A 20,653-nucleotide genomic window follows, 5' to 3' on the forward strand; every position below is an offset into this window, starting at 1 on the left:
TATCTCTATATTTCAGAGCATTTCCTCAAGTGTAAAATGAGGGAGCTGGACTCTACCTCTCAGGTCTCTTCCAACTCTATATCTATGATCCCATGATCTCTTGATTCCTCTAGCCACTAGTTCCTTCTTCCTCCTCTCCCGCCAAAATTCACCTAGTATCCACTTTGTATATACCCATAGACGTATATATTGCTCACCCCAGCTAGAATTCAAGCTTCTTGAAAGCAGGTACTGTTCTATCCTTGTATGCCTTGTACCCAGCAGAGCATCTTGTATACAGTAGGTGTTTAATAAATTCTCTCTGGATAGATTAATTGATTGATTAATGAATAATGACAGTAACAAGAACCATAATAACAGGTAGCATTATATAGCACCTCAAGGTGTGCAAAGTGCTTTTACAGACTTGCCCAGGGTCTTGCACCTGGTCAATGTCTGAGGGCGAATCTGAATTCAGGTCTTCCTAACTCTAGGTCCAGCTCTATCTACTGCATTATCCAGAGCACCTTGATGAGCCATGCTGTATCTAGGAATCCTCCACTAAATTCCTAATTAGAATTTTTTTTTGGTTCAGCCCTTTGGCTTCATCTGAGTAGGTATCTTTCCAGTATGGATGCTCTCTACACCAGCATCCATTGGCATGTACCTTAGTGTCTTAGATTGTTGCCCAGGGGCGTTGAGCAGTGGTATGACTTTCCTGGGGGGCACACAGCCAGATTATGTCAGAGGCAGGATTGAAACTTGGGTCCTCCTGACTCCTAGGCTAGACTTTAATCCATTACACACTCTGTCTTTCAAGTAAGATAATAATAGCCACGATTATGATAAGAATCCTGTAATGTTAGAACCACAAGGGACTTAGAGACCATTTAGTCATTTTAGAGAGGAGAAAAATGAAGCCCACAGAGGGACTCTGACTTGCCTTGGGTCACATGGTGATTTAGTGGTAGAACCATCAGAACTAAGGGTACAACCTCCTTTCTTTTCATCACAGTGTACTGACCTTTTTTTCTTACAATGTTAATTTATAGTTCTTGGCTCTGGGTGACACATACAAGGCAAACTTAGGCTGATAGAGGAGGAACCATTAAGAAATCTGGGGGCTGCCTACCCTAGTACTCTATGCAAGGAACTGTCCATTTCCCAGAGTTCTGAAGTATAGGGATATCCTCTTACTGGGTGGTCTTTAATTGGGCAATAGCCCAAACCCAGAGCTGACCTCAGTCCCTGAGGAATGAGCTAACCACTACCCATCTCGGGAAGTGGTGGGACACATGTTGCCAACCACATGGACTCAATATGAATTCGCTTGGACTCAGGACAGAGAATTCTTCCTTCCCTTTCCCCACCCATCCCCAAATGTCCCTGCATTACCTCCAATACCAGGCCTGAAATTCCGGGCATAGCCTTCCATTAGATCATCCAGATTGGGGAGCCAGGATATTTCAACATTAGAACCTATGTAATCTCCAATGTCATTCATTGCTCTGGACAGAGAGAAAAAGAAATTAAAGCATACTTCATTGGTGGAAGTTACTGCAGAAGATACTACTGGGGGAGCTGTTGGTGGCAGAGCAGGGTTTGCTTTCTTAGCAAAGGGTGCAAATATCATAGAAAGACTAATATTTCTAAAACAACAACACTTCTATCAAAGTATTCACTTACTCAAGAGCCTGTAGTGGCTCCCAATTCCCCATTATTCATTCTCGAAACATTTAAAGAATCACGAAATCTCAGAGCTGAAATCTCAGGAGGTAGTCAATCCAACCATAACCGCCACCACTCCTGCCCCCTCCCCTCAAATTCACTCTATCACATTCTTGACAAGAGGTCATCCAGCCTTGTCTTGAAAACCTTGGGCGGAGGGAGGAGTGATAAGACCATTCCACTTTGGCAAAGTTCTAATTCAGAAAATCTTTCCTGAATACAAGCCTAAATTTGTCTCTCTGAAACTTCCATTCATGGTTTTTCCCCCTGGGGCTGAGCTGAACAAATCAAATCCCTTTTCCATGTGACAACCCTTCAAAACCTTGCAGGGCAGCAATTCCATCACATGCCCCCCTGAGTCTTTTCTTCCCCAAGCTAAACATACCCAGTTGTCTTCCCCACCCCCATCCCCAGCCAGGAAAGCACTGGAAAATTGGCAAATAAGCCAGAGGGACTGAGACAGCATCTTTACAGCTGCCTTTCCCCCAAATAGTCCCCAAATGGAGCACAGTCTCCTCAGCTGTAAGGTACAAGGCAAAAAAAAGCTTGGTTCTTTTCATAGATTCAAGGACTCACTGAAGCAAAGCAGGAAAGAGCTTCCAAAATCATCAAGCCCAGTCACCTCCATCAACCAAGGACAGCTCAGGGGCTAGCTAGAACAATCCCTTCATTTTGGATTTATTTGTTTGGTAGCTTACATTTATATAGCATTTACTATGTGCCAGGCACTGTGTTAATCCACTTAGAACTATTATCCTGTTTGACCCCCTGGAGTATGTGCTATTATTATCTCTATTAGGGAATAGCAGTTAGGGAAACTGAGGCTCAGGGTTTCTCATTTTGAAAGTGTGTTTGCAGCTAAGGTTCAAGCTCAGTGTCTTTTTGACTCTGAGTCCAGTGCCTTGCCCACTCCACTATGGTGCCCACTCAGAGTGCTGAGAACACAGGACTCTTGAAGTTAGGGAGCACCCAGATCCTATTACCATTTATGATGAACTAGAATAAGGGCTTAGAGATCCACCTGTCCTCACCCCCACTGTGGTGGAGTCCAGGGAGAAAAGTTGGCAGACGGCTGTGGGTGCAAATGTTCAGCTAGCCTAACAGAGTCCTCAGGAGAGGGTAATACATGGGCACTCTGTGCAGGACGGTCCTGCCCCACCCCACACTGTATACTAGACTCCTTTATCCATGCCTCTTACTGGGCACTGAGCTCCCCCCGCAGCCCCCTACTCCATGGGTCTTCTGCCTGATGCTGTGATATGGCCCTAGTGTTTGTTCGTCTTCCCTGAGACCAATTGTGGACAGAGCCTCGGGGGAGAATTCTCTAATGCCCATTCATTGCATGGCCAGATAATTCCTTTCTGCCACTCCTCCATCTCTGGCATGACATGGCTTTTCCCTGAAAGGACCACAGGAAGTACCCCATATGGGTCTCTGAAGGTGAAGAGCAACCACAGAAATTACTCATGCCATGCCCATCACCTTGAAAGTACATACTGGAAACCAAGTTCTGCTTCCCAGTCTTCTTCTCACAAGCCCATAGTTCCACCACTTACCTAGGAAGCACCATAAGGTCATTGACTCACAGCTGTAGGGCTAGAAGGGGCCATCTCATCCAACTACTCTTATTTGACAGATGGGGAAACTGAGGACCAGAGAGGTCTCATGACTCACCCAAGGTCACACAAGCAATAAGCACTAAAAGAGAGATTTGAGCCCAGATCATAAACAGGAGCATAAATTTCATTTCTACCTTTGGGAGACAGCTAAAGGTCACAGCAGAGAAAGTGCCTGGCTTGGAGGGAAGAAGACCTGAGTTCAAATCTGGCCTCAGACACTTCCTAACTGTATGACCCTGGGCAAGTCACTTAACCCTGTTTGTCTCAGTTTCCTCATCTGTAAAATGAGCTGGAGAAGGAAATGGCAAACGTTCCAATATCTCTGCCAAGAAAACCCCAAATGGGGTCATAAAGAGTTGGACAAAACTGAAAATGACTGAGAGTGAGGCTGGTTAACTGTCTGAGCCTTAGCACTGCTGTGTGTCTGCACTGTGGTAGGGTCACCATGGGTCCAAAGGTTTGTCTTTGGCTTTGCAGAAGCAGAAATTTCATTTAATTAATATACCCAGGGTATGACAGACTAACCTGAGGTTACCTGGACAAACCCCTTCATTTTACAGAAGAGGAAACCAAGACCTATAGAGGTTAAATTCCTTGTCCCTGGTCACATGTCTAGTAAGTGGCAGACAGGATTCAAACCCAGATCCTACGACTCTAAGTTCCATAGTCTTTCTACACATCATGCTGCCCTCCATCACTGACCACCAAATTGATAAGTCAATTAATTTATTTATAATCAGTGACATACCTGGGAGCCCAAGGCCGCAGTCACAATCAGTCAGTGACTGAGCAAGGATTAGAATCCTGGTCCTTAGCTCCCTATCAGAAGTGGTGACAACCCATTGATGGCAAGCTGGAATTAGAATTTAGCAATCCTCTCATCTTCCTTGTGGTGAAATGCAGGGTGAGGGTAGTACAAAGTACCAAAGAATCTAGGTTCAAATCCCACCTTTGTGTCACTACTTGTGTGGCCAGGGCAAAGTAACTTAGTATCTCTAGACCTCAGTTTCCTCATGTGTAAAATGGGAGAAGTTAATGGGTCTGGAAGGGAGAGGACATAGGAAAATTTACATGGTGATTCTCCCCAAGCCATTCTGCTCACCCCTGAGATTACTCTTCCTAAAAAACAATTCTTCAATTATTCCCCTTCCTCACTCAAGAAACTTCAATAGCTCCCACTGCCTATAAAATACCAATTCCTTAGGTGAGTATTCTAGGCCCTCCATGATCTGGCCCCAATATATTTTTCCAACTGAACCCACAATTATTCGTGAAGTTGGACAAGGAGGCAGGGAAAGGGTTTCCTCACTGAAATGAGATGTCCTTTCTCTGTGTCCTTACTAATTGTACTGAATAGTTGTACCCACCAAGCCCACCTCTACCCCTTTGCAGCGGGCCACCCTTTTCCCAGGTGCACTCAGAGTTATTAAGTCAAGGCCAGGAGCTTTGAAGGCACAAAAATGAAATGATTTAAAATAATTTCTAAAATGGCAGACTTTCTAGCATTTGCTAACTCACAAGGCCACAAATACTGCCTGAGGGAAATGGTTGTGTTCCACCCACAGATGTCCCTTTTTTGTAAGATAGTAGAAGGTCCCTGAACCCTCCATTCCAGCTGTGCACAGCTGCGGAGGGGGGGCAGATCAAGCAGACGAGGCAGTGTGTGAAAAGCCTGTATCCTAATTAGAGGAGATGAAGAGGAAGCCGGAGAGACAAGTGGATCAGCCCAGAAGCAGGGGGTGAGCTCAGAGTCACATCTCATGCCCCTTTTTCCTCTGCTAAGTGGGTTCATGCTCACTTTCTCCCTAGGTCATTTTCCCCATGTACATACAAGGCCAGCTTAGGTGAAGGCTAATGGGATGAGATGCCAAAACTACATGAGCATAGAGCAGAAAATAAATACTGGGAATGACTCAACCTTGGAGATCAAAGAGTTTGGGGAGAACTTTTCCCTTTAAAAACTCCTCCATACTGTACTTTTGAGCAGCTCTGGACACAGATGGGTGGCTTGGGGCTTAGTTTTAACTTATAGGTAAAAACTCTCTTTTATCCTGGAACATTCCTTTCAATGATGGGTTTTATCAGCCTCCACAGGGACTAAATTGTAATAAAAGTGGCTATTTCTACAGCCCTTTGAGCTCTGCCAAGTATCTATCTGATCTTCACAACCACCCCATGAGGAAGGTGCTATTATTATCACCCCCATTTTATAGACAGGGAAACCGAGACTCAGTAAAGCTAAGCAATTTGCTCCGGGTCACAAAGGTAGTAAGTGGCTGAGGTAAGATTTGAACTCAGCTCTTCTTGACTCCCTTCTATCCACAGCATGGAGCTGTCTCAAGCATCACGTATGTATCATGTCACACACATCGAGGTATCTCCTTCAGCTCAGGTCTTCTGAAGATAAAGGAGGGGGTTAAAGAGAGCTCCCTGAGGGCTCAGAAGGATTTGAACTGAGAGCTGATGCTAAAAGGTGGATTCTAGAAGGAACATAATTTTGAAGACTTTTTTGTCTTTTCTTTAGACCCGGGGGGTCTAGATGGGACTAGATGGGGATTCACCCTGCTCAGGTAAACCCTTAGAAATGCAGAGCAGATCATTGAAAATCAGGATCTGGGTTTGTTTGTTTTTTGTTTTGTTTTTTGGCAGGGCAATTAGGGTTAAGTGACTTGTCAAAGGTCACACAGCTAGTATGTGTGTCAAGTGTCTGAGGCTGGATTTGAACTCAGGTCCTCCTGACTCCAGGGCCAGTGCTCTATTCACTGCACCACCTTGCTGCCCCAGGATCTGGGTTTAAGGTGAGTTTGAGAAAGATAGTACATCTGGCATGTACATAGCACTTTACATGCATTCTCTCAGCTGACCCTCACAACAACCCTTTATTATCCCCATTTTATGGGTGAGTAAACTGAGGCTTACCTACCCAGGGTCACGCAGCTAGTAATTGTCTAAGGCAGTACTTGAACCTGGCTCTTCCTGGCTACATCCAATAGTCTCTCCATTACATTATACTTGTTATTGTTCAATCATTTCAGTCGTGTCCAACCTTTCATGACCAATTTTGGGGGGTCTTCTTGACAAAGATACTGGAGTGGTTTGCCATTTCCTTCTCCAGTTCATTTTACAGATGAGGGAATTGAGGCAAACAGGCTGAAGTGACTTGCCCAGAGTCACACAGCTAGTAGGTGTCTGAGACTGGATTTGAACGTAGGTCTTCCTGACTCCAGGTTTGGTGCCCTATCCGCGGAGCCACCTAGCTGCCACCCATTACACTATCCTACCTCTCTAAAAGAAATCAGAAAACAGAGTTAAACTATCATGTTAGCTCCCAGACTGGAAGTAATGGTGAGGAGAGGGGACAAAGGGAGAAACAGGGAGAGAATCTGGGTTTAAAAGTCTCAGGAAAAGGGGAAGGGGAGTGTCCACTAGGATGAAACATTGCTGTATGCCGACCCCCAGTCCTGAATTACATCCTCCATCTTCCTTCTCTCCTCCCGCTCACGTGCTGGTAAATGTCAAGGGGAGAAATCATACAACCAGAGCAACCAAGTGCCTTGCAAATTTATTTTATAGAATCTCAACTGGACCCTCTTCTACCCCATAGGACCAATCCTTCTCAGTCTCTGTTGCAGCATTAACCTCCAGGTCCTCGGAACACCCCGAGGCTATGTTCTAAGCCCTGGCCTTTCCTCTGTCTGTCTCCATCTCTCTTCCTCTCACTGATCTCATCAGCTCCCATAGATTCAACTATTGCCTCTATATTAATGACTCCCAAATCTCTCATCTCTTACCTGAGCACCAGTTCCACATTTCCAGCTCCCCACTTGACATCTGAGCCTGGGTGTCCCTTTGGCATCTCAAACTCAGCTTGTCCAAAAGAAAACTCATCATTTCTGTCCCAACTTCCCTATTGCTGTCCAAGGCACTACCGTTGTCCCAATCACTTGAATTCCCAATATAGGACTCATCTTGGGTTCTTCAGTCTAACTCACCCACATATCCCATCAGCTCCCAAGTCTTATGGATTCTAGTTCCTTGAACCCTTCCTATCTCCCACTCCCCAGCATCCTATCCCTGCCACAACTACCCAAATTCAGTCCCTTCCTGCCTCTCACCTGGACTATTGCTAATACACTAGTACCAGCTACCAAAATAATATCCCTAAACCCCATCTCCACTGTTCAAGAAGCTTCAGAGGCTCCCCACGGACTCCAAGATAAAACCCACATGCCTCTGTTTGGCATTTAAAACCCTTCACAGTTTGGCTCCAGCCTAGCTTTTCTGAGCTGAATGCATATAGGTTGTCCCAAAAGTCTTAGTGCAGTTTGGAGCTATTAGTTTAAATAAGAATTGAGATAATCATTTGACTTATTTTATGCCATTAACTCTAAACTGCCCTAAGATAACCTGTATCAACATTCTCAGATTCTCCACATTCCAGCCAAACTATCCGTTCTGTTATTTCCCCCAAACAACTGTCTTCATGCTTCACTGTGTCTTTGCTCAGGCTCAGCCCCAAGCCCAGAATGTTCATCACATTCCCCTCTGCCTCTTGGAATTAATGCCCGGTTTCCTTCAGGGTTTAACTCAAGCACCATCTCCTTCAAGAGGCCCTCCCTGATACCTGCCCATTGTCAGTTCTGTTCCCTATCCCCTTCCCCATCCCCAGTCACTGCATATCCAATTTTTAAAATATATGTTGTACTTTTCACACAAATAAAGTCAGATCTAAATAATTGGAAAAACATCAGGTGCTCATGGGTAGGCCGAGCTAATACAATAAAAATGACAATTCTACCTAAATTAATTAAATCATTCAGTGCATACCAATCAAACTACCAAAAATATTTTATAGAGCTAGAAAAACACAGTAACAAAATTTATCTGGAAGAACAAAAGGTCCAGAATATCAAGGGAATTAATGAAAAGAAATGCAAGGGAAGGTGGCCTAACTATACCAGATCCTAAATTGTATTATAAAGCAGCAGTCATTAAAACTACTTGGTACTGGCTAAGAAATAGAGCAGTGGATCAGTGGAATAGGTTAGGTATCCAAGACACAATAGTCAATGACTATAGTAATCTACTATTTGATAAATCCAAAGACCCTAGCTTCTGGGATAAGAATTCGCTATTTAACAAAAACTTCTGGGAAAACTAGAAAATAGTATGGAGAAACCAGGAATAGGCCAACATTTTATACCCTATACCAAGATAGAGTCAAAATGGGCACATGATTTAGATATACATGCTGATATAAAGGCTAGGAGAGTGAGAAATAGTTTAAAATAGTTTACCTATAGTTCATCTATGGAGAAGGGAAGAATTCATGACCAAACAAGAGATAGAGAACATTATGAAATGCAAAATGGATGATTTTGATTGAAAAGTTTTTGCACAAACAAAGCTAATGCAACCAAGATTAAGAGGGAAGCAGAGAGCTAGGAAACAATTTTGACTGCCAGTGTCTCTGATAAAGGCCTCATTTCTAAAATATATAGAGAACTGAGTCAAATTGATAAGAATACAAGTAATTTCCCAATTGATAAATGGTCAAAGGATATGAATAGGCAGTTTTCAGAGGAAGAAATTAAAGCTATCTATAGTCATATGAAAAAATGCTCTAAATCACTACTGATCAGAGAAATGAAAATCAAAACAACTCTTAGATATCACATAATACCTATCAGACTGGCTAACATGACAAAACAGGAAAATGATAAATGTTGGAGAAGATTTGTGAAAATTGGAACACTAATGCATTGTTGGTGGACCTGTGAATGGATCCAGCCACTCTGGAGAGCAATTTGGAACTATGTCCAAAGGACTATAAAACTGTGCATACCCTTTGACCCAGCAATGCCACTTCTAAGTCTGTATCCCAAAGAGATCATAAAAATGGGAAAAGGACCCACATATACAAAAATATTTATAGCTGCTCTTTTTGTGGTGGCAAAGAATTGGAAATTGAGGGGATGTCCATCAATTGGGGAATGGCTGAACAAGTTGTGGTAGTATAGGAATGCAATGTAATACTTTTGTGCTATAAGAAATGATGACTAAGTGGACTTCAGAAAAATCCGAAAGACCTATATGAACTGATGCTAAGTGAAATAAGCAGGACCAGGAGAACATTGTATGCTACAGCCACATTGTGTGATGACTGACTTTGATACTCAGCTCTTCTCAGCAACGCAAGGATCTAAGACAACTCCAAAAGACTCATGATGGAAAATGCTATCCACATTCAGAGAAAGAATTCAGAGTCTGAATGCAGACGGAAGCATATTATTTGTTTTCCTTTTCTTTTGTTGTTTTGTTTCTTCTCTCTCATGGTTCCTCCTATTAGTTCTGATTCTTCTTTACATCATGACTAATGTCAAATATGTTTAACATGAATGTACGAGTACAGCCTATTTTAGATTGGGGGGGAGGAGAGGGAAGGAGAGAAAATTAAAACTCAAAATCTTATGAAAGTGAATGTTGAAAACTAAAAATCAATTAATTAATTAATTATTAGAAAAATTAAAATTTATGTTGTGTTTACTCATCTTTGCATGTTTTATATCCCCCAGGCAACATAAATTCCTTGAGGACAGGGATTGTGTTTTTTGTTTCAAATTTCTAGCATATAGTGGGAGCTTAATAAAATGCTTACTCTTGGTTACAAAGTTGTAATGTTGGTGAGTTTTTTTATTTTCTTTTTGTCTTATTTCACTTTCAACAACCTCAACCTTTTCATTCAACCAACATTTATTTTTACCCTGAAATATCTCTAGTAACTGATGTGAGACAGTGAAAGGAGGGTGCTTCTCCCCTCCCGGGCAACAATAAAAAGGGAGAGAGAAGCTGGGGGAAGTCTTAAATTCATCAGATTCCCAATCACTAAGTAGGGAAGGTGAGGAAAAGCTAAGAATGGCTTCCATTTATATAGTCTTTTCAGGTTTACAAAGCACTCTACATGTGGCGTATCACTCCCCCCCCCCATTTTATCCTTATGATAACCATATGAGGGAGGGGCCATTATCATCCCCATTTTATGGATGAGAAAACAATGACTAAGTATGTGAAGCAGGATTTGAATTCAGTTCTTCCTGTCTCCAGAGTTGCCTTGCCCCTGCCCTGGGAAAGGTCAGATCTGAAAGCTCAATAGGTTGTGTTGGATTTTTTGTTGCAACTTGGGTGGACATTCTTTATGGACGCTACAGAACACAAGACAGGGCCCATCCGAATTCAGTCCCTCATCCCCTCTCACTCAACAGCCAGTCTCCTCTCTATCCAATATATATTCCACACAGCTGCCAAGTCATCTTGCTGAAGCTCACTCCTCCAGCTCAGAAACCTTCAGTGGCTCCCTAGTGCTTCCAAAGATAAAATATAAGCAGCCAAGGAAGGATGGTGGGTCAAGTCCTGGACTTGGACTTAAGAAGACCTGAGTTTGGATCCTGTTTCAGAAACTTACTGGAGGTATGACCTTGGGCGACCCTTCACTTCTCTGAACCTCAGTTTCCTCAGATTTAAAATGAAGGAGTTGGACTTGATGGCCTCCAAGGCCCCTTCTAGCTCTCACTCTGTGATGCTTTGACCCTGAGCAAATACCTTTACCTTTCAGGACTGTCATGGGGCTCAAATGAGATAATAGATATAAAGACTGTATGGATAGAGAGAGAGAGAGCTGGCCTCCAAGCCAGGATGACCTGTGTTCATGTCCTGCTTTAACACATGCTGGCTGTGTGACCCTAGGCAAGTCACTTACCTTACTCCTCTAGAAAACTCTCTAAAACTCTAAGTTACAAAGCACATCAACCTGAATTAGAAATTACAGGTCCACAGTGCTCCCTCCCTCCCTCCCTCTCTCTCTCTCTCTCTCTCTCTCTCTCTCTCTCTCACTCTCTCCATATATATAACTATCTAATCATCCTATCTACCCATCCATTCAATCTATTTATCCATTCTATCTATCTATCTATCTATCTATCTATCTATCTATCTGTCTGTCTATCCATCTGTCCATCCAATCTATCTGTCTGTCCATCCTACCTATCTATCCATTTCTATCTATACATCTATCCATCCATCTTATCTATCCACCAGTTCTATCCATCCTATCTACCCAGTCTATCTATTCATTCTATTTATCCATTCATCCATCTTATCTATCTATTCATCAGTCTTATCTATCCATTCATTCTATCCATCCATCCACCCTTCCTATCTATTCATACAATTTACCCACCCATCCATCCATCCAGCTACCTACCTAAAGTCAGCTATTATTATTATTAGCCTGCCACAACCTGGCTTCCACCTACTCTCTCAGCCTAATTTCATATGGCTTTCTTCACAAATTCCATTCAATCCAACCAGCATTTATTGTGTCTCTCCAACGTGCCAGGTGCTGTTAGGTGCTTAGGATAAAAAGACAAAAATATATCAGCCCCTGCCCTAAGAGACCCAAACCAGACTCCTAGTCATTTCTCACTTTTGCATCCTCACACCAGCCCTCATCCTCCCAGTAGAGAGTTAGCACTTTGAGAGAAATTCCAGTCAATACCTGCTAGGTGTGAGGCACCATGCTAAGAATTGGGGAAGCAAAGAAAGGCAAATATAGTCCCTCCCCTCAAAGAGCTCACAATCTGGGAGACAACACACAAATAACTATGTGTGAACAATTTTTGGAGAATCAATTGCAGATAATCACTAGAGGGAAGGCACTAACATGGGTGGGGTGTGATGGGGGTGGTGTCAGAAAAGACTTCTTGCAGAAGATAGGATATGAACTGAACTTTGAAGGAAGCCTAGGAAGCCAGGAGACAGAGATGAAGAAGAAGAGCGTTCCAGCCATGGGGGATAGCCAGAAAAAAAATGGCCAGAGTTGGGAGATGGACTTTCTTGTGCAAGGAATAGTAAGGGAGTCAATGTCACAATTTCACATTTATTTTTGTACTCCCAGTACCTGGCACATGATAGGCTCCTTAAAAGTTTGTTTAATTGGGTCTTTGAAGTTTCCAAGGGTGTGTTAGTAATTAGAGGTGGGACTTTATTTTTTTTACTGTTTTCTCTTTTAAAATGCTAAAGTAATCAAGTGCCTTTAATTAAATCTTACTAGGTGCAAAGTCCCAGGCCCACACCCTTTTGCTGATTAGGTGTGAAGCCTTAGGGCCCTAAGAAGGGTATATAAACTCAGAGGTTAGTGTTTTGCTATGGGGCTCTCACTCGTTGGAAGAGTGTTGGTGTGGAGACTCTGGGTAGTCATTAAAGAGCCCCCCAGCTTTGAAGAAAACCCAGATGTTGGTGCTTCTCTTTTTGGTAACTATGTATGTGATGTCTTGATCAGACAAAGCCTGTCTCTTGAATTGTGTTATTTAATCTGTTGATATTTTCTGTTTGTAATTTCTATTTGTATTTGCTCTGAAGTTCAAGGTGCTGACTTTTCCCCCTGAACTAAGTGAACAATATATGTATGTTTGATTAAAGTGAGATTGTTAACACCTTAAGGTTGCTTTCTTTGGAAAAACAGATCAAATAACCTAGCAGCTCTTGTTGCTGATGTTGTTGGTCTTACAGAGCCACAGTAGCAGCAAGCCACATTGTTGTTACAAGGCGTTTTCCTGGTATGTGAATAAACACATTGGGTTTTCTCTCTCTCTTCCCTAAACTACGATGTGTACAATGGTACACAGCTCTCTTGCCCCATGACTTCAATTCAATGAAACAAACCTTTACTAAGCTCCTACTATGTGCAAGGAACTGGTCAGCTGCAGGCAGCAGGTAGAAGTGAATGATTTGAGTAAGAAAACAATGTCCTTTGGCTCCAGAGTCAAGGGATCTTGATTCAAATCTGGCCTCTGTCATTTACTAGCTTCATGACATTGAGTGAGTCATTTTGCTCCCTGGGCCACAGTTTCCTTATCTGTGCAGTGACAGATTTGGACTATATGACCTCTAAGGTCCCCTTCCAGCTCTCAGTTTGTGAAGACAATCTGTGACCTGGATTTGGAGTCAGAAGATTTAAGGTCAAATCCTACCACTAACATTTATTACTTCAGTGACAAAATGTCTCTTACGTCCCTTCATATTCCACACCTAGGCTGAAACACTGACAATAATATCAGAATTTTTTAAAATTACAAAGTCAGCAGCCCTAGAGTTCCAGTTACCAAGTAAAGAAGACCAAGAGTTCTTTGGACAACAAGAAATTAGGCTAACGAGGAATAAACAGAGTGCAAAGCTTCTCTAGGAAGGTGGAAGCCAAGAAGAGCTTGGGCAACAAGTATTCTGAGCAAGGGACTGAAGGGATTGATGAGCATGGAGAGTCTGGGAAGGATGCTGGGAAGGGAGGTGGGAGCCAGATTATGGAGACTTTGAAATGGCAAGCTAGGGTGTTGGTTTGGTATTGTAGGTAATAGTCACTGATGTTTTTTGAGCAAGGAATGAGATGTTCAAACCTGCGGTTTAGGAAGATGATCTTGGGATATATTTCCATATATCTGTATGTATATATTTGTTGTCTCTCCCAACAGAATGGAAGCTCCTTGAGGGCAGGGACTGTTTCTATTTTGTCTTTGCACCCCCAGTTCCTGGACCATTTGTTGTTGTTGCTGTTGCTGTTTCGGTATGTCTGACTCTTTGTGACCTCATCTGGGTTTTTCTTGGCAGATATACTGGAGTGGTTTGCCATTTCCTTCTCCAGCTTATTTGACAGATGAGGGAACTGAGGCAAACAAGGTGACATGACTCACCCATGGTCACACAGCAAGTAAGTGTCTGAGGCCAGATTTGAACTCAGGAAGATGAGTTTTCCTGACTTCAGGCCTGGCATTCTATCCACTGCACCACCCAGGGGACTGCTAGTCAGTCTATAGTAAGCTTAATAAAAGCTTGTTGATTGATTTGATTGGTTAGCAGCTGTGTGGTCCATAGATTGGACAAAAGAGAAACAGGCTAACAGGAAGACCTGTTAGGAGGATATTGCCGCTGTCCAGACAAACAAACCATAGAAATGGGAATGCAGTCGTGTGTGTGTGTGTGTGTGTGTGTGTGTGTGTGTGTGTGTGTGCATGTGTGTAAGCATATGCATACTCCATTTCTTTATCACATCTTCCTTTGGGAACAATGGAGTTTAGATCTTTGAAATTTATTCATCAACTGCTGTTTTCCTCTGTAGGATCATTACCGTTGGTTAGCAATAAAGTTTCTCATTGTCATTGTCTTCCAATGGGACACATGTGAGAGGCTGTGTGATATAGATATATGGGTATAGAAGATAATGTTACTGGATTTGTGGCCAGTGCAATCTGGGTTCAGTTCCTATCATTGACAATAGCTTTGTGACCATGAGCAAATCATTCAAACTCTCTGAGCCTTAGTTGTCTTATCTGTAAAATGGGAGATAATAATACCTATAATCCCTACTTCACAGGGATTGTTGTGAGGCTCAAATTAGATTTTTAAAATATATTATATAAATTACATATTGTATGTCAATAACATATGTGAAATGCTATACATCAGATATATAAATTATATATTATCTGTAAATAACACGATATGTGTGCAGTGCTATGTGAATGTCAGATATTACCATTTCTCCTCTCTGTCTATGCATAGGTTGTTCTCCATGCTAAGAATGCTTTCAGTTCCTGCCTCCACCTCTTGGAATCCCAAACTTCCTTCAAGGTTCAGTTCAAATGCTACCTCCTACTCAAAAGTTTCCCTGATCCTCTCTCTCCTCCTCCAGCAAATGTTCTCCTTTGAAATTACTTGGTATAGATTTTGTCTATATTTCATATTTATTCATGTAACCCTGTGTCAGAATCTGACCCAGCATCCACATAACCACGGAGACAGAGCTGCTTTCCCGGGAGCTCACTGGTCAGTGAAGTCATGGATTGTGTTAGTACCCAGGACAGCTTACACAGAATTCTCAATAGAAGGAAGAAGCCATGGGCTAACAGTGCCTCCATCTTGAGGCTACATGGACTTTCACAGAGCTAAGCATTTAGGATCTGATTTCTGCTTCTCTGCTCATCTCTTTTCAAAGACTCTTGATGAAGAGCCCAATGATGCAGTCAAGATGGGCTTAGACTGTTAGTGCTCAGCCTAGAGCGCCAGGTTGGCCAAGATGACCCTTGCTGTCGTTAGAAAGAATTCACTCTTCCCAAAGCCCTGAGCCAGGGAGTTTGGACTTCTCTTCTTTCTGAGCAAAAGGAATTAACATAGCAAAGCTCCCACTTCTTCTGGGTTGCACCCAGCCCAGTCAAAACACACACACACACACACACACACACACACACACACACACACACTCCAATTCCCTTTTCTCTGTGTCAATTTTGCCACTGTCCACTCTAATGTTATATAAAATATATTAGTGACTGAAGCCCCTGCTTTGTGTCTGATAATAGCCTTGCCAGTAGAGATTGGGGAACCGTGTGATCTGGAAAGGCAGAAAGACCCAACAGGACCTAGTGTGAGGCAGGGGAGGGGCCAATGAATGATTTCTTGCCCAGGAAGTTACTGATGCAGGAACACCCACTGCTATAAAATTCCTTAGCCAGCCCAAGGTGACAAATAGAAATAAAAAGAGAGAAATTTATAATTTGAGTCCACCCATCTCCCCTATTTTTGTTGGTGAGTTGGATGAAGACGTGACTTCAGAGAGGATTCCTCTCCTCTCCTCTGTCTCTCTATCTTTTCTTCTCTACATTCATTGCTAGACATCAGGTAGCTGCCACATGGAGGCTAGATGGTTTAAATAGTGGTGACATATGATGGGTGTTCCCTGCTATACTTTTCTATGGATCTGTGGTTTCCCCCCACTTGACTATAAACCCTCAAGGACAGTGACTGTTTCATCGTTTACCTTGCCCAGTGTCTGGCATGTTTTCTTTTTGCTCAGACCTTTCACTCCATCAGCATAGGGAGCTAACTGCATGGAAACGCCTTCTCTTCATTAATGCAGATCAAGATGTCTTCATAACTTGTTGTCTTAGAAAGTGGCTCAGGGCCCTAAGAGATGAAGTGATTGGCCTGTGGTCTCATGGCTGATATGTGTCAAAGATAGGACTTGAGCCCACATCTTCTTGACTCTGAAGCCCTCTACCCACTAAGCCACACTGCCTCTCCTCTGGGCACTTAACAAACAAATGCTTGTTGAATGAATACAAGCCTAAGGATTTGGGCCAGGTGAAATCACTGGGGGTAATCTCACTTAGTAGGGATGCCTCCACTGGGCTGAGGCTGAGAGGGGCAGAGTTGAGATGAGGGTCACAAAGAAGTGTTAGTTAATAAGTGAGTATTTATTACATGCTCATTTATTAACCCCTAGAGGCAACTGGATACAACAGTGAATAGAGCATGGTCAGGAAGACCTGAGTTCAAATCCAGCCTCAGACACTTACTAGCTGTGACCTTAGGCAAGTCACTTAACCTCTCATTGCCTCAGCTTCCTTAACTGTGAAATGGGGATAATAATAGCAATTACTTCCCAGAGGTGTTGTAAGAATCAAATGAAATATTTGTATGTGCCTGGTACACAATAGGTGCTTAATAAGTGCTTGTTTCCTTCCTCCCTTCTTTCTTGAATGAATGAATACCTCTGAGCAGTGGAGAAATCTCACCTCCTACGCTACCCACTCAACAATCCCATGAAGCATTAAACCATATAGAGAGGCCAGCACATAAGAAAAGCTCACTAAATGCAAATTAAATCGAGTTAAATTGCTGTGAATTCTAGAACTTGGAGACGAAGATTGAGCCCTGTCTATACTGTCCCTGGGAGCTAATTGCACATGCATTAACTAGAATTGTTTAAAAACTCTGGATTTTCCAACATAAAAAGAAGGCTCTGGTTTTTAATCAGGGAACGAAATACTAATTCAGCATAGAGTTGTATAGTCAGGAGGTGCCCCCCTCCCCCAGCTCAGGGATGAGACCAGCATGACTCCTATTAATAGGAATAGGGATAAGGAATGCTCGAACCTTCTCCCACATGCCTAGGGTGGGGCCTTTCACTTTTCTCCTCAGACACCCTGGCAGCAGTTTCCTAGGTTCTCAGTACATACAATTAAGGCTAAGCCCCTATTCTCTGCTCCTTTTTGTTAAATTGAGCCCATAGGATGGAAGGAAGGAGGAGGGAAAGGTTAATTGCTGTGGGCAAAAGTACAGCAAGATCTTTAAAGGAAAGATCCCAGATGCATGGGGAGAAAGTGACTGGATGGAAATATCCTATCCAACAGGATTAGGGTCTGCAGCCCAATAATAATAATAATTAATAATAGTAATAGTAGCTGGCACTCACATAGAACTTTAAGATTCATCAAGTACTTTACAAATATTATTTCATTTCATCCTCATAACCCTAGGAGGTTGGTGTTATTATATTCCCATTTTACAGACAAGGACACTGAGACTCCAAGAGATTAAGGACAGGAGCGGGGTGGCATGGGGTGGGGTTTACACTTCCAATAAGTGTCTGATGTTGAATTTAAACACAGGTCTTCCTGCTGTCATATTCAGTGCTCTATGCACCTTACTGCCTCTCCAGAGTTCAGAACCTCTTCACAGCTCCAAGGATTAGGTTCCAGTACTTAACAGTGACATGATTTACTCTTATTTTAGATAGTCAGTGATAAGAGAGACTTTAGAGCTAATCTAGTCTACCTCCTCATTTTATAGATGAGGAACTGAGGTCTAGAGAGAAGTGACTTACCCAAGGTCACACAGCTAGATGTGCAGGACCCCTGACCCCTGGTCCTATGCTCTTTCTACTGACCCATGCTGTCTTTCCATCTGTCTGTGTCTACCTCTCCTCGCTTGCCCTCTGTGCCTCTATAGCGCTGGGCTCCCCTCTCTCTTCAGTCTCTGTCTCTCTCATACAGGCTGTGACCACACATAGGCATGGAATTATCTTTTTTAGTCACTTTGGATTTTTTTTAACTATATAAAATGTCAGCCTATCAGATTCACTTTAAAGAGAAAGAAATTGACCATCAAAACAGCCAAAATGCAGAATGACCCATTTTTGATTCAGCATTTCTCGCCTGTTTCCTCATTCCCCCAACCCTGCATCACTGTCTTTCTCCGATACCACATCTTATTCACACAATAGTAGGTGTTTAATACATGTTTCTTGAGTTTGGACTTGAAAAGACACAGTCTTAGAGTCATTGTGTCCAGTGGCTTGTATGTGAGGTGGACTAGCTCAGTGGTGTAGCCCAGGATTTCAGAGGTCAGGCCAGGGTACCCTACTCTTCCAGAAAAGATCTGCTTGGAAAGCAGGATGCCCAATTGACTAACCATGGAAATTCCAAACAGGGCTGAGGCAGGAAGCTGCCACTTTGGAAGTGCCTGCTGTCCTCTCTCCCTCTGTGCCTCCCACAAATCAGTCCTAAGACTAGAAAAGGGGCTCTCTAGAACTTACAGGTGCTTCTCTAACCCTGCCCAGAGAAACCCTTAACAGAGAAGTAGTTTATCCAAATGCCATTACAGATGCCTCTTTCTGGTACCTAAGAAGTCAATCATCCACCATTTCCTCTTCCCTTGAGCAGTTCAACGATTACCCTATTTTTAAAGAATTCTGGAAAGGGGGATTCCACATGGTCTCTCCAAAAGTCTATCACAACCTTACAGAAGATAGAAAATTCCTCCTTGCTTCTAGCCCAGATCCTCTTTGTCGCAAGGAAGCCCATTTATTTTAGTTCTGTCCTCTATATGTCTGTCTTCTCATGCTGGAGGCAGAGGGATTGGGGTAGGGTCAAGGAGCCCGTAAGTTTATAAGGGATGAGAACGCTTAAAAGTTCCCAGTCCCAGCCCCCATGATTAGGCCAACCCAGAAGCTAGGGAGGAGACGTGGGCCTTTGGAAGTATGCGCTTGTTACAGAGAAACAAGGCCGCCCCCCTACATCTCTTCCCAGCTGTCGCCCAGGCTGCCTCAGCGCACCCTGGTTCAGAACCGAGAGTCGTGGACAGCACCCTTAAGGGAGAATGTAGGTAGACGTCTTTTCCTCGGTCTACTGGACTTCCCCGGCCCTAGACTGAGCTGCTGCCTCTCACTAAGTGAACTCCTGGCCTGGAGCTCCAGGTCACCGCACCTAGATGACCAGTCAGGGCCGAGCCACGGACCTAGCCCGATAAGCACTTCCTAATTGCCGTCGGGGGTGGGAAGGATTGGGAAAAGTAGGGAAAGACGACGCTCTGAGTCACCTCGAAAGGACCTCTGGGCCGGTACCTGGGGGCTGCCTTGAGAGGCTGGGCTCGGGTCCTTTGGTGGCGCCTTCCTACTTAATCCCAAGGTGAAGAAATAAAGTGGGACTCGTTGAAGAGCCGCTGTCCAGCTCCGGTCCGTTCCCCGACTCCCATCTTCACTCTGGGTTTTGGAAATTCCGGGTACTTGTCTGGATGCTTCAGTTTCCCCCACCCCGTACCCGGAGAGACAGAGGGATGAAAGGGAGTCCGCGCCTGGCGCGCTTACCTGGTGTATCTGTGCTGCTGGGCGCACAGCAGGACGAGCGGGGGAAGGAGCCAGGCGAGCGCCTCCATCTCGCTCCTGGAGTTAGGCGGCTGTGAGCAGGGGCGGAAGGCTCGGGGGCGGCAGGTGAGCCGAGCCCATGGCTGCGAGGAAAGTGAGCTCTCTGGAGGCGGAAAGCAGTGGTAAGGAGGGAGGGGAAGGAAGGAGGGGAGCTAGGGCTCGCGGGCCCGCCCCCATGCCCGCCCCGCGCTGCCCCACTTGCCTGTCTCCTTGGCTCCAAGGGCAAGGGCGCAACCAGCCCTGCCCATTCCTCCGCCCCTCCCTGCCCCGCCCCGCCCCCGCCACCCTTCTCAGCTATTCGCCCCCCGCTCCAGCAGTTCCCGAGGCTCAATTTTACGGGGAGGACTGGGTATCCAGTCCAAGCCGGCAGAACACAAGTAGGAAAGGCTCAGCTTCTCACCCTATTCCAGCCCCGACGAGCACATGGGTTCAAGCTGCTTCCAGGCCCCCTTCAGCCTCATAAATGGTCCCGGGGCTGCTTCCCCTAGCAGGTTAAGACTCAACTGGTTTCGGATCCAACTCCTTTTTCTCCTTCCCCTTTTCACGTCCTTCCTTAGCTTGGCACTGCCTTGTCTTTGTGCCGGAGCTGGCACGTGGGGACGACGCCCCCAATGCAGCCTCTGGGGCCCTTGGCAATGGGGCTTGCCTGGGACGGAGCTCACTTGGACGCGGGGAGGGTTGTGTGCGTGTCAGAGGAGGGGACTTAAGGAATTGGAGAATCCGTCGCTCCAGCTTAGGCTTTAGAAGGAAAGGAGTGTGTATGGGGTGGGGGGAATCAGTGAGGGAGGGGTATTCC

General features: G+C 44.2%; 1 protein-coding gene across 2 annotated transcripts in view; it reads right to left on the reverse strand.

Moving 5' to 3' along the window:
• Nucleotides 1-19,886, reverse strand: part of GABRD (gamma-aminobutyric acid type A receptor subunit delta) — a 38,013-nt gene extending 18,127 nt beyond the window's left edge. For both annotated transcript variants that reach the window (XM_036746108.1, XM_036746107.1), the window contains exons 1-2: nucleotides 19,801-19,886; nucleotides 1,375-1,487 (exon numbers count right to left, since the gene is read on the reverse strand). In XM_036746108.1, coding sequence (XP_036602003.1) covers nucleotides 1,375-1,487; nucleotides 19,801-19,868 — 181 coding nt within the window. In that variant the 5' untranslated portion in view covers nucleotides 19,869-19,886. The remainder of the gene's footprint in view (nucleotides 1-1,374; nucleotides 1,488-19,800) is intronic.
• Nucleotides 19,887-20,653: the final 767 nt, after the last annotated feature.

This window comes from Trichosurus vulpecula, chromosome 2 (genome assembly GCF_011100635.1).
Source record: "Trichosurus vulpecula isolate mTriVul1 chromosome 2, mTriVul1.pri, whole genome shotgun sequence".
Lineage (NCBI taxonomy): Eukaryota > Metazoa > Chordata > Mammalia > Diprotodontia > Phalangeridae > Trichosurus > Trichosurus vulpecula.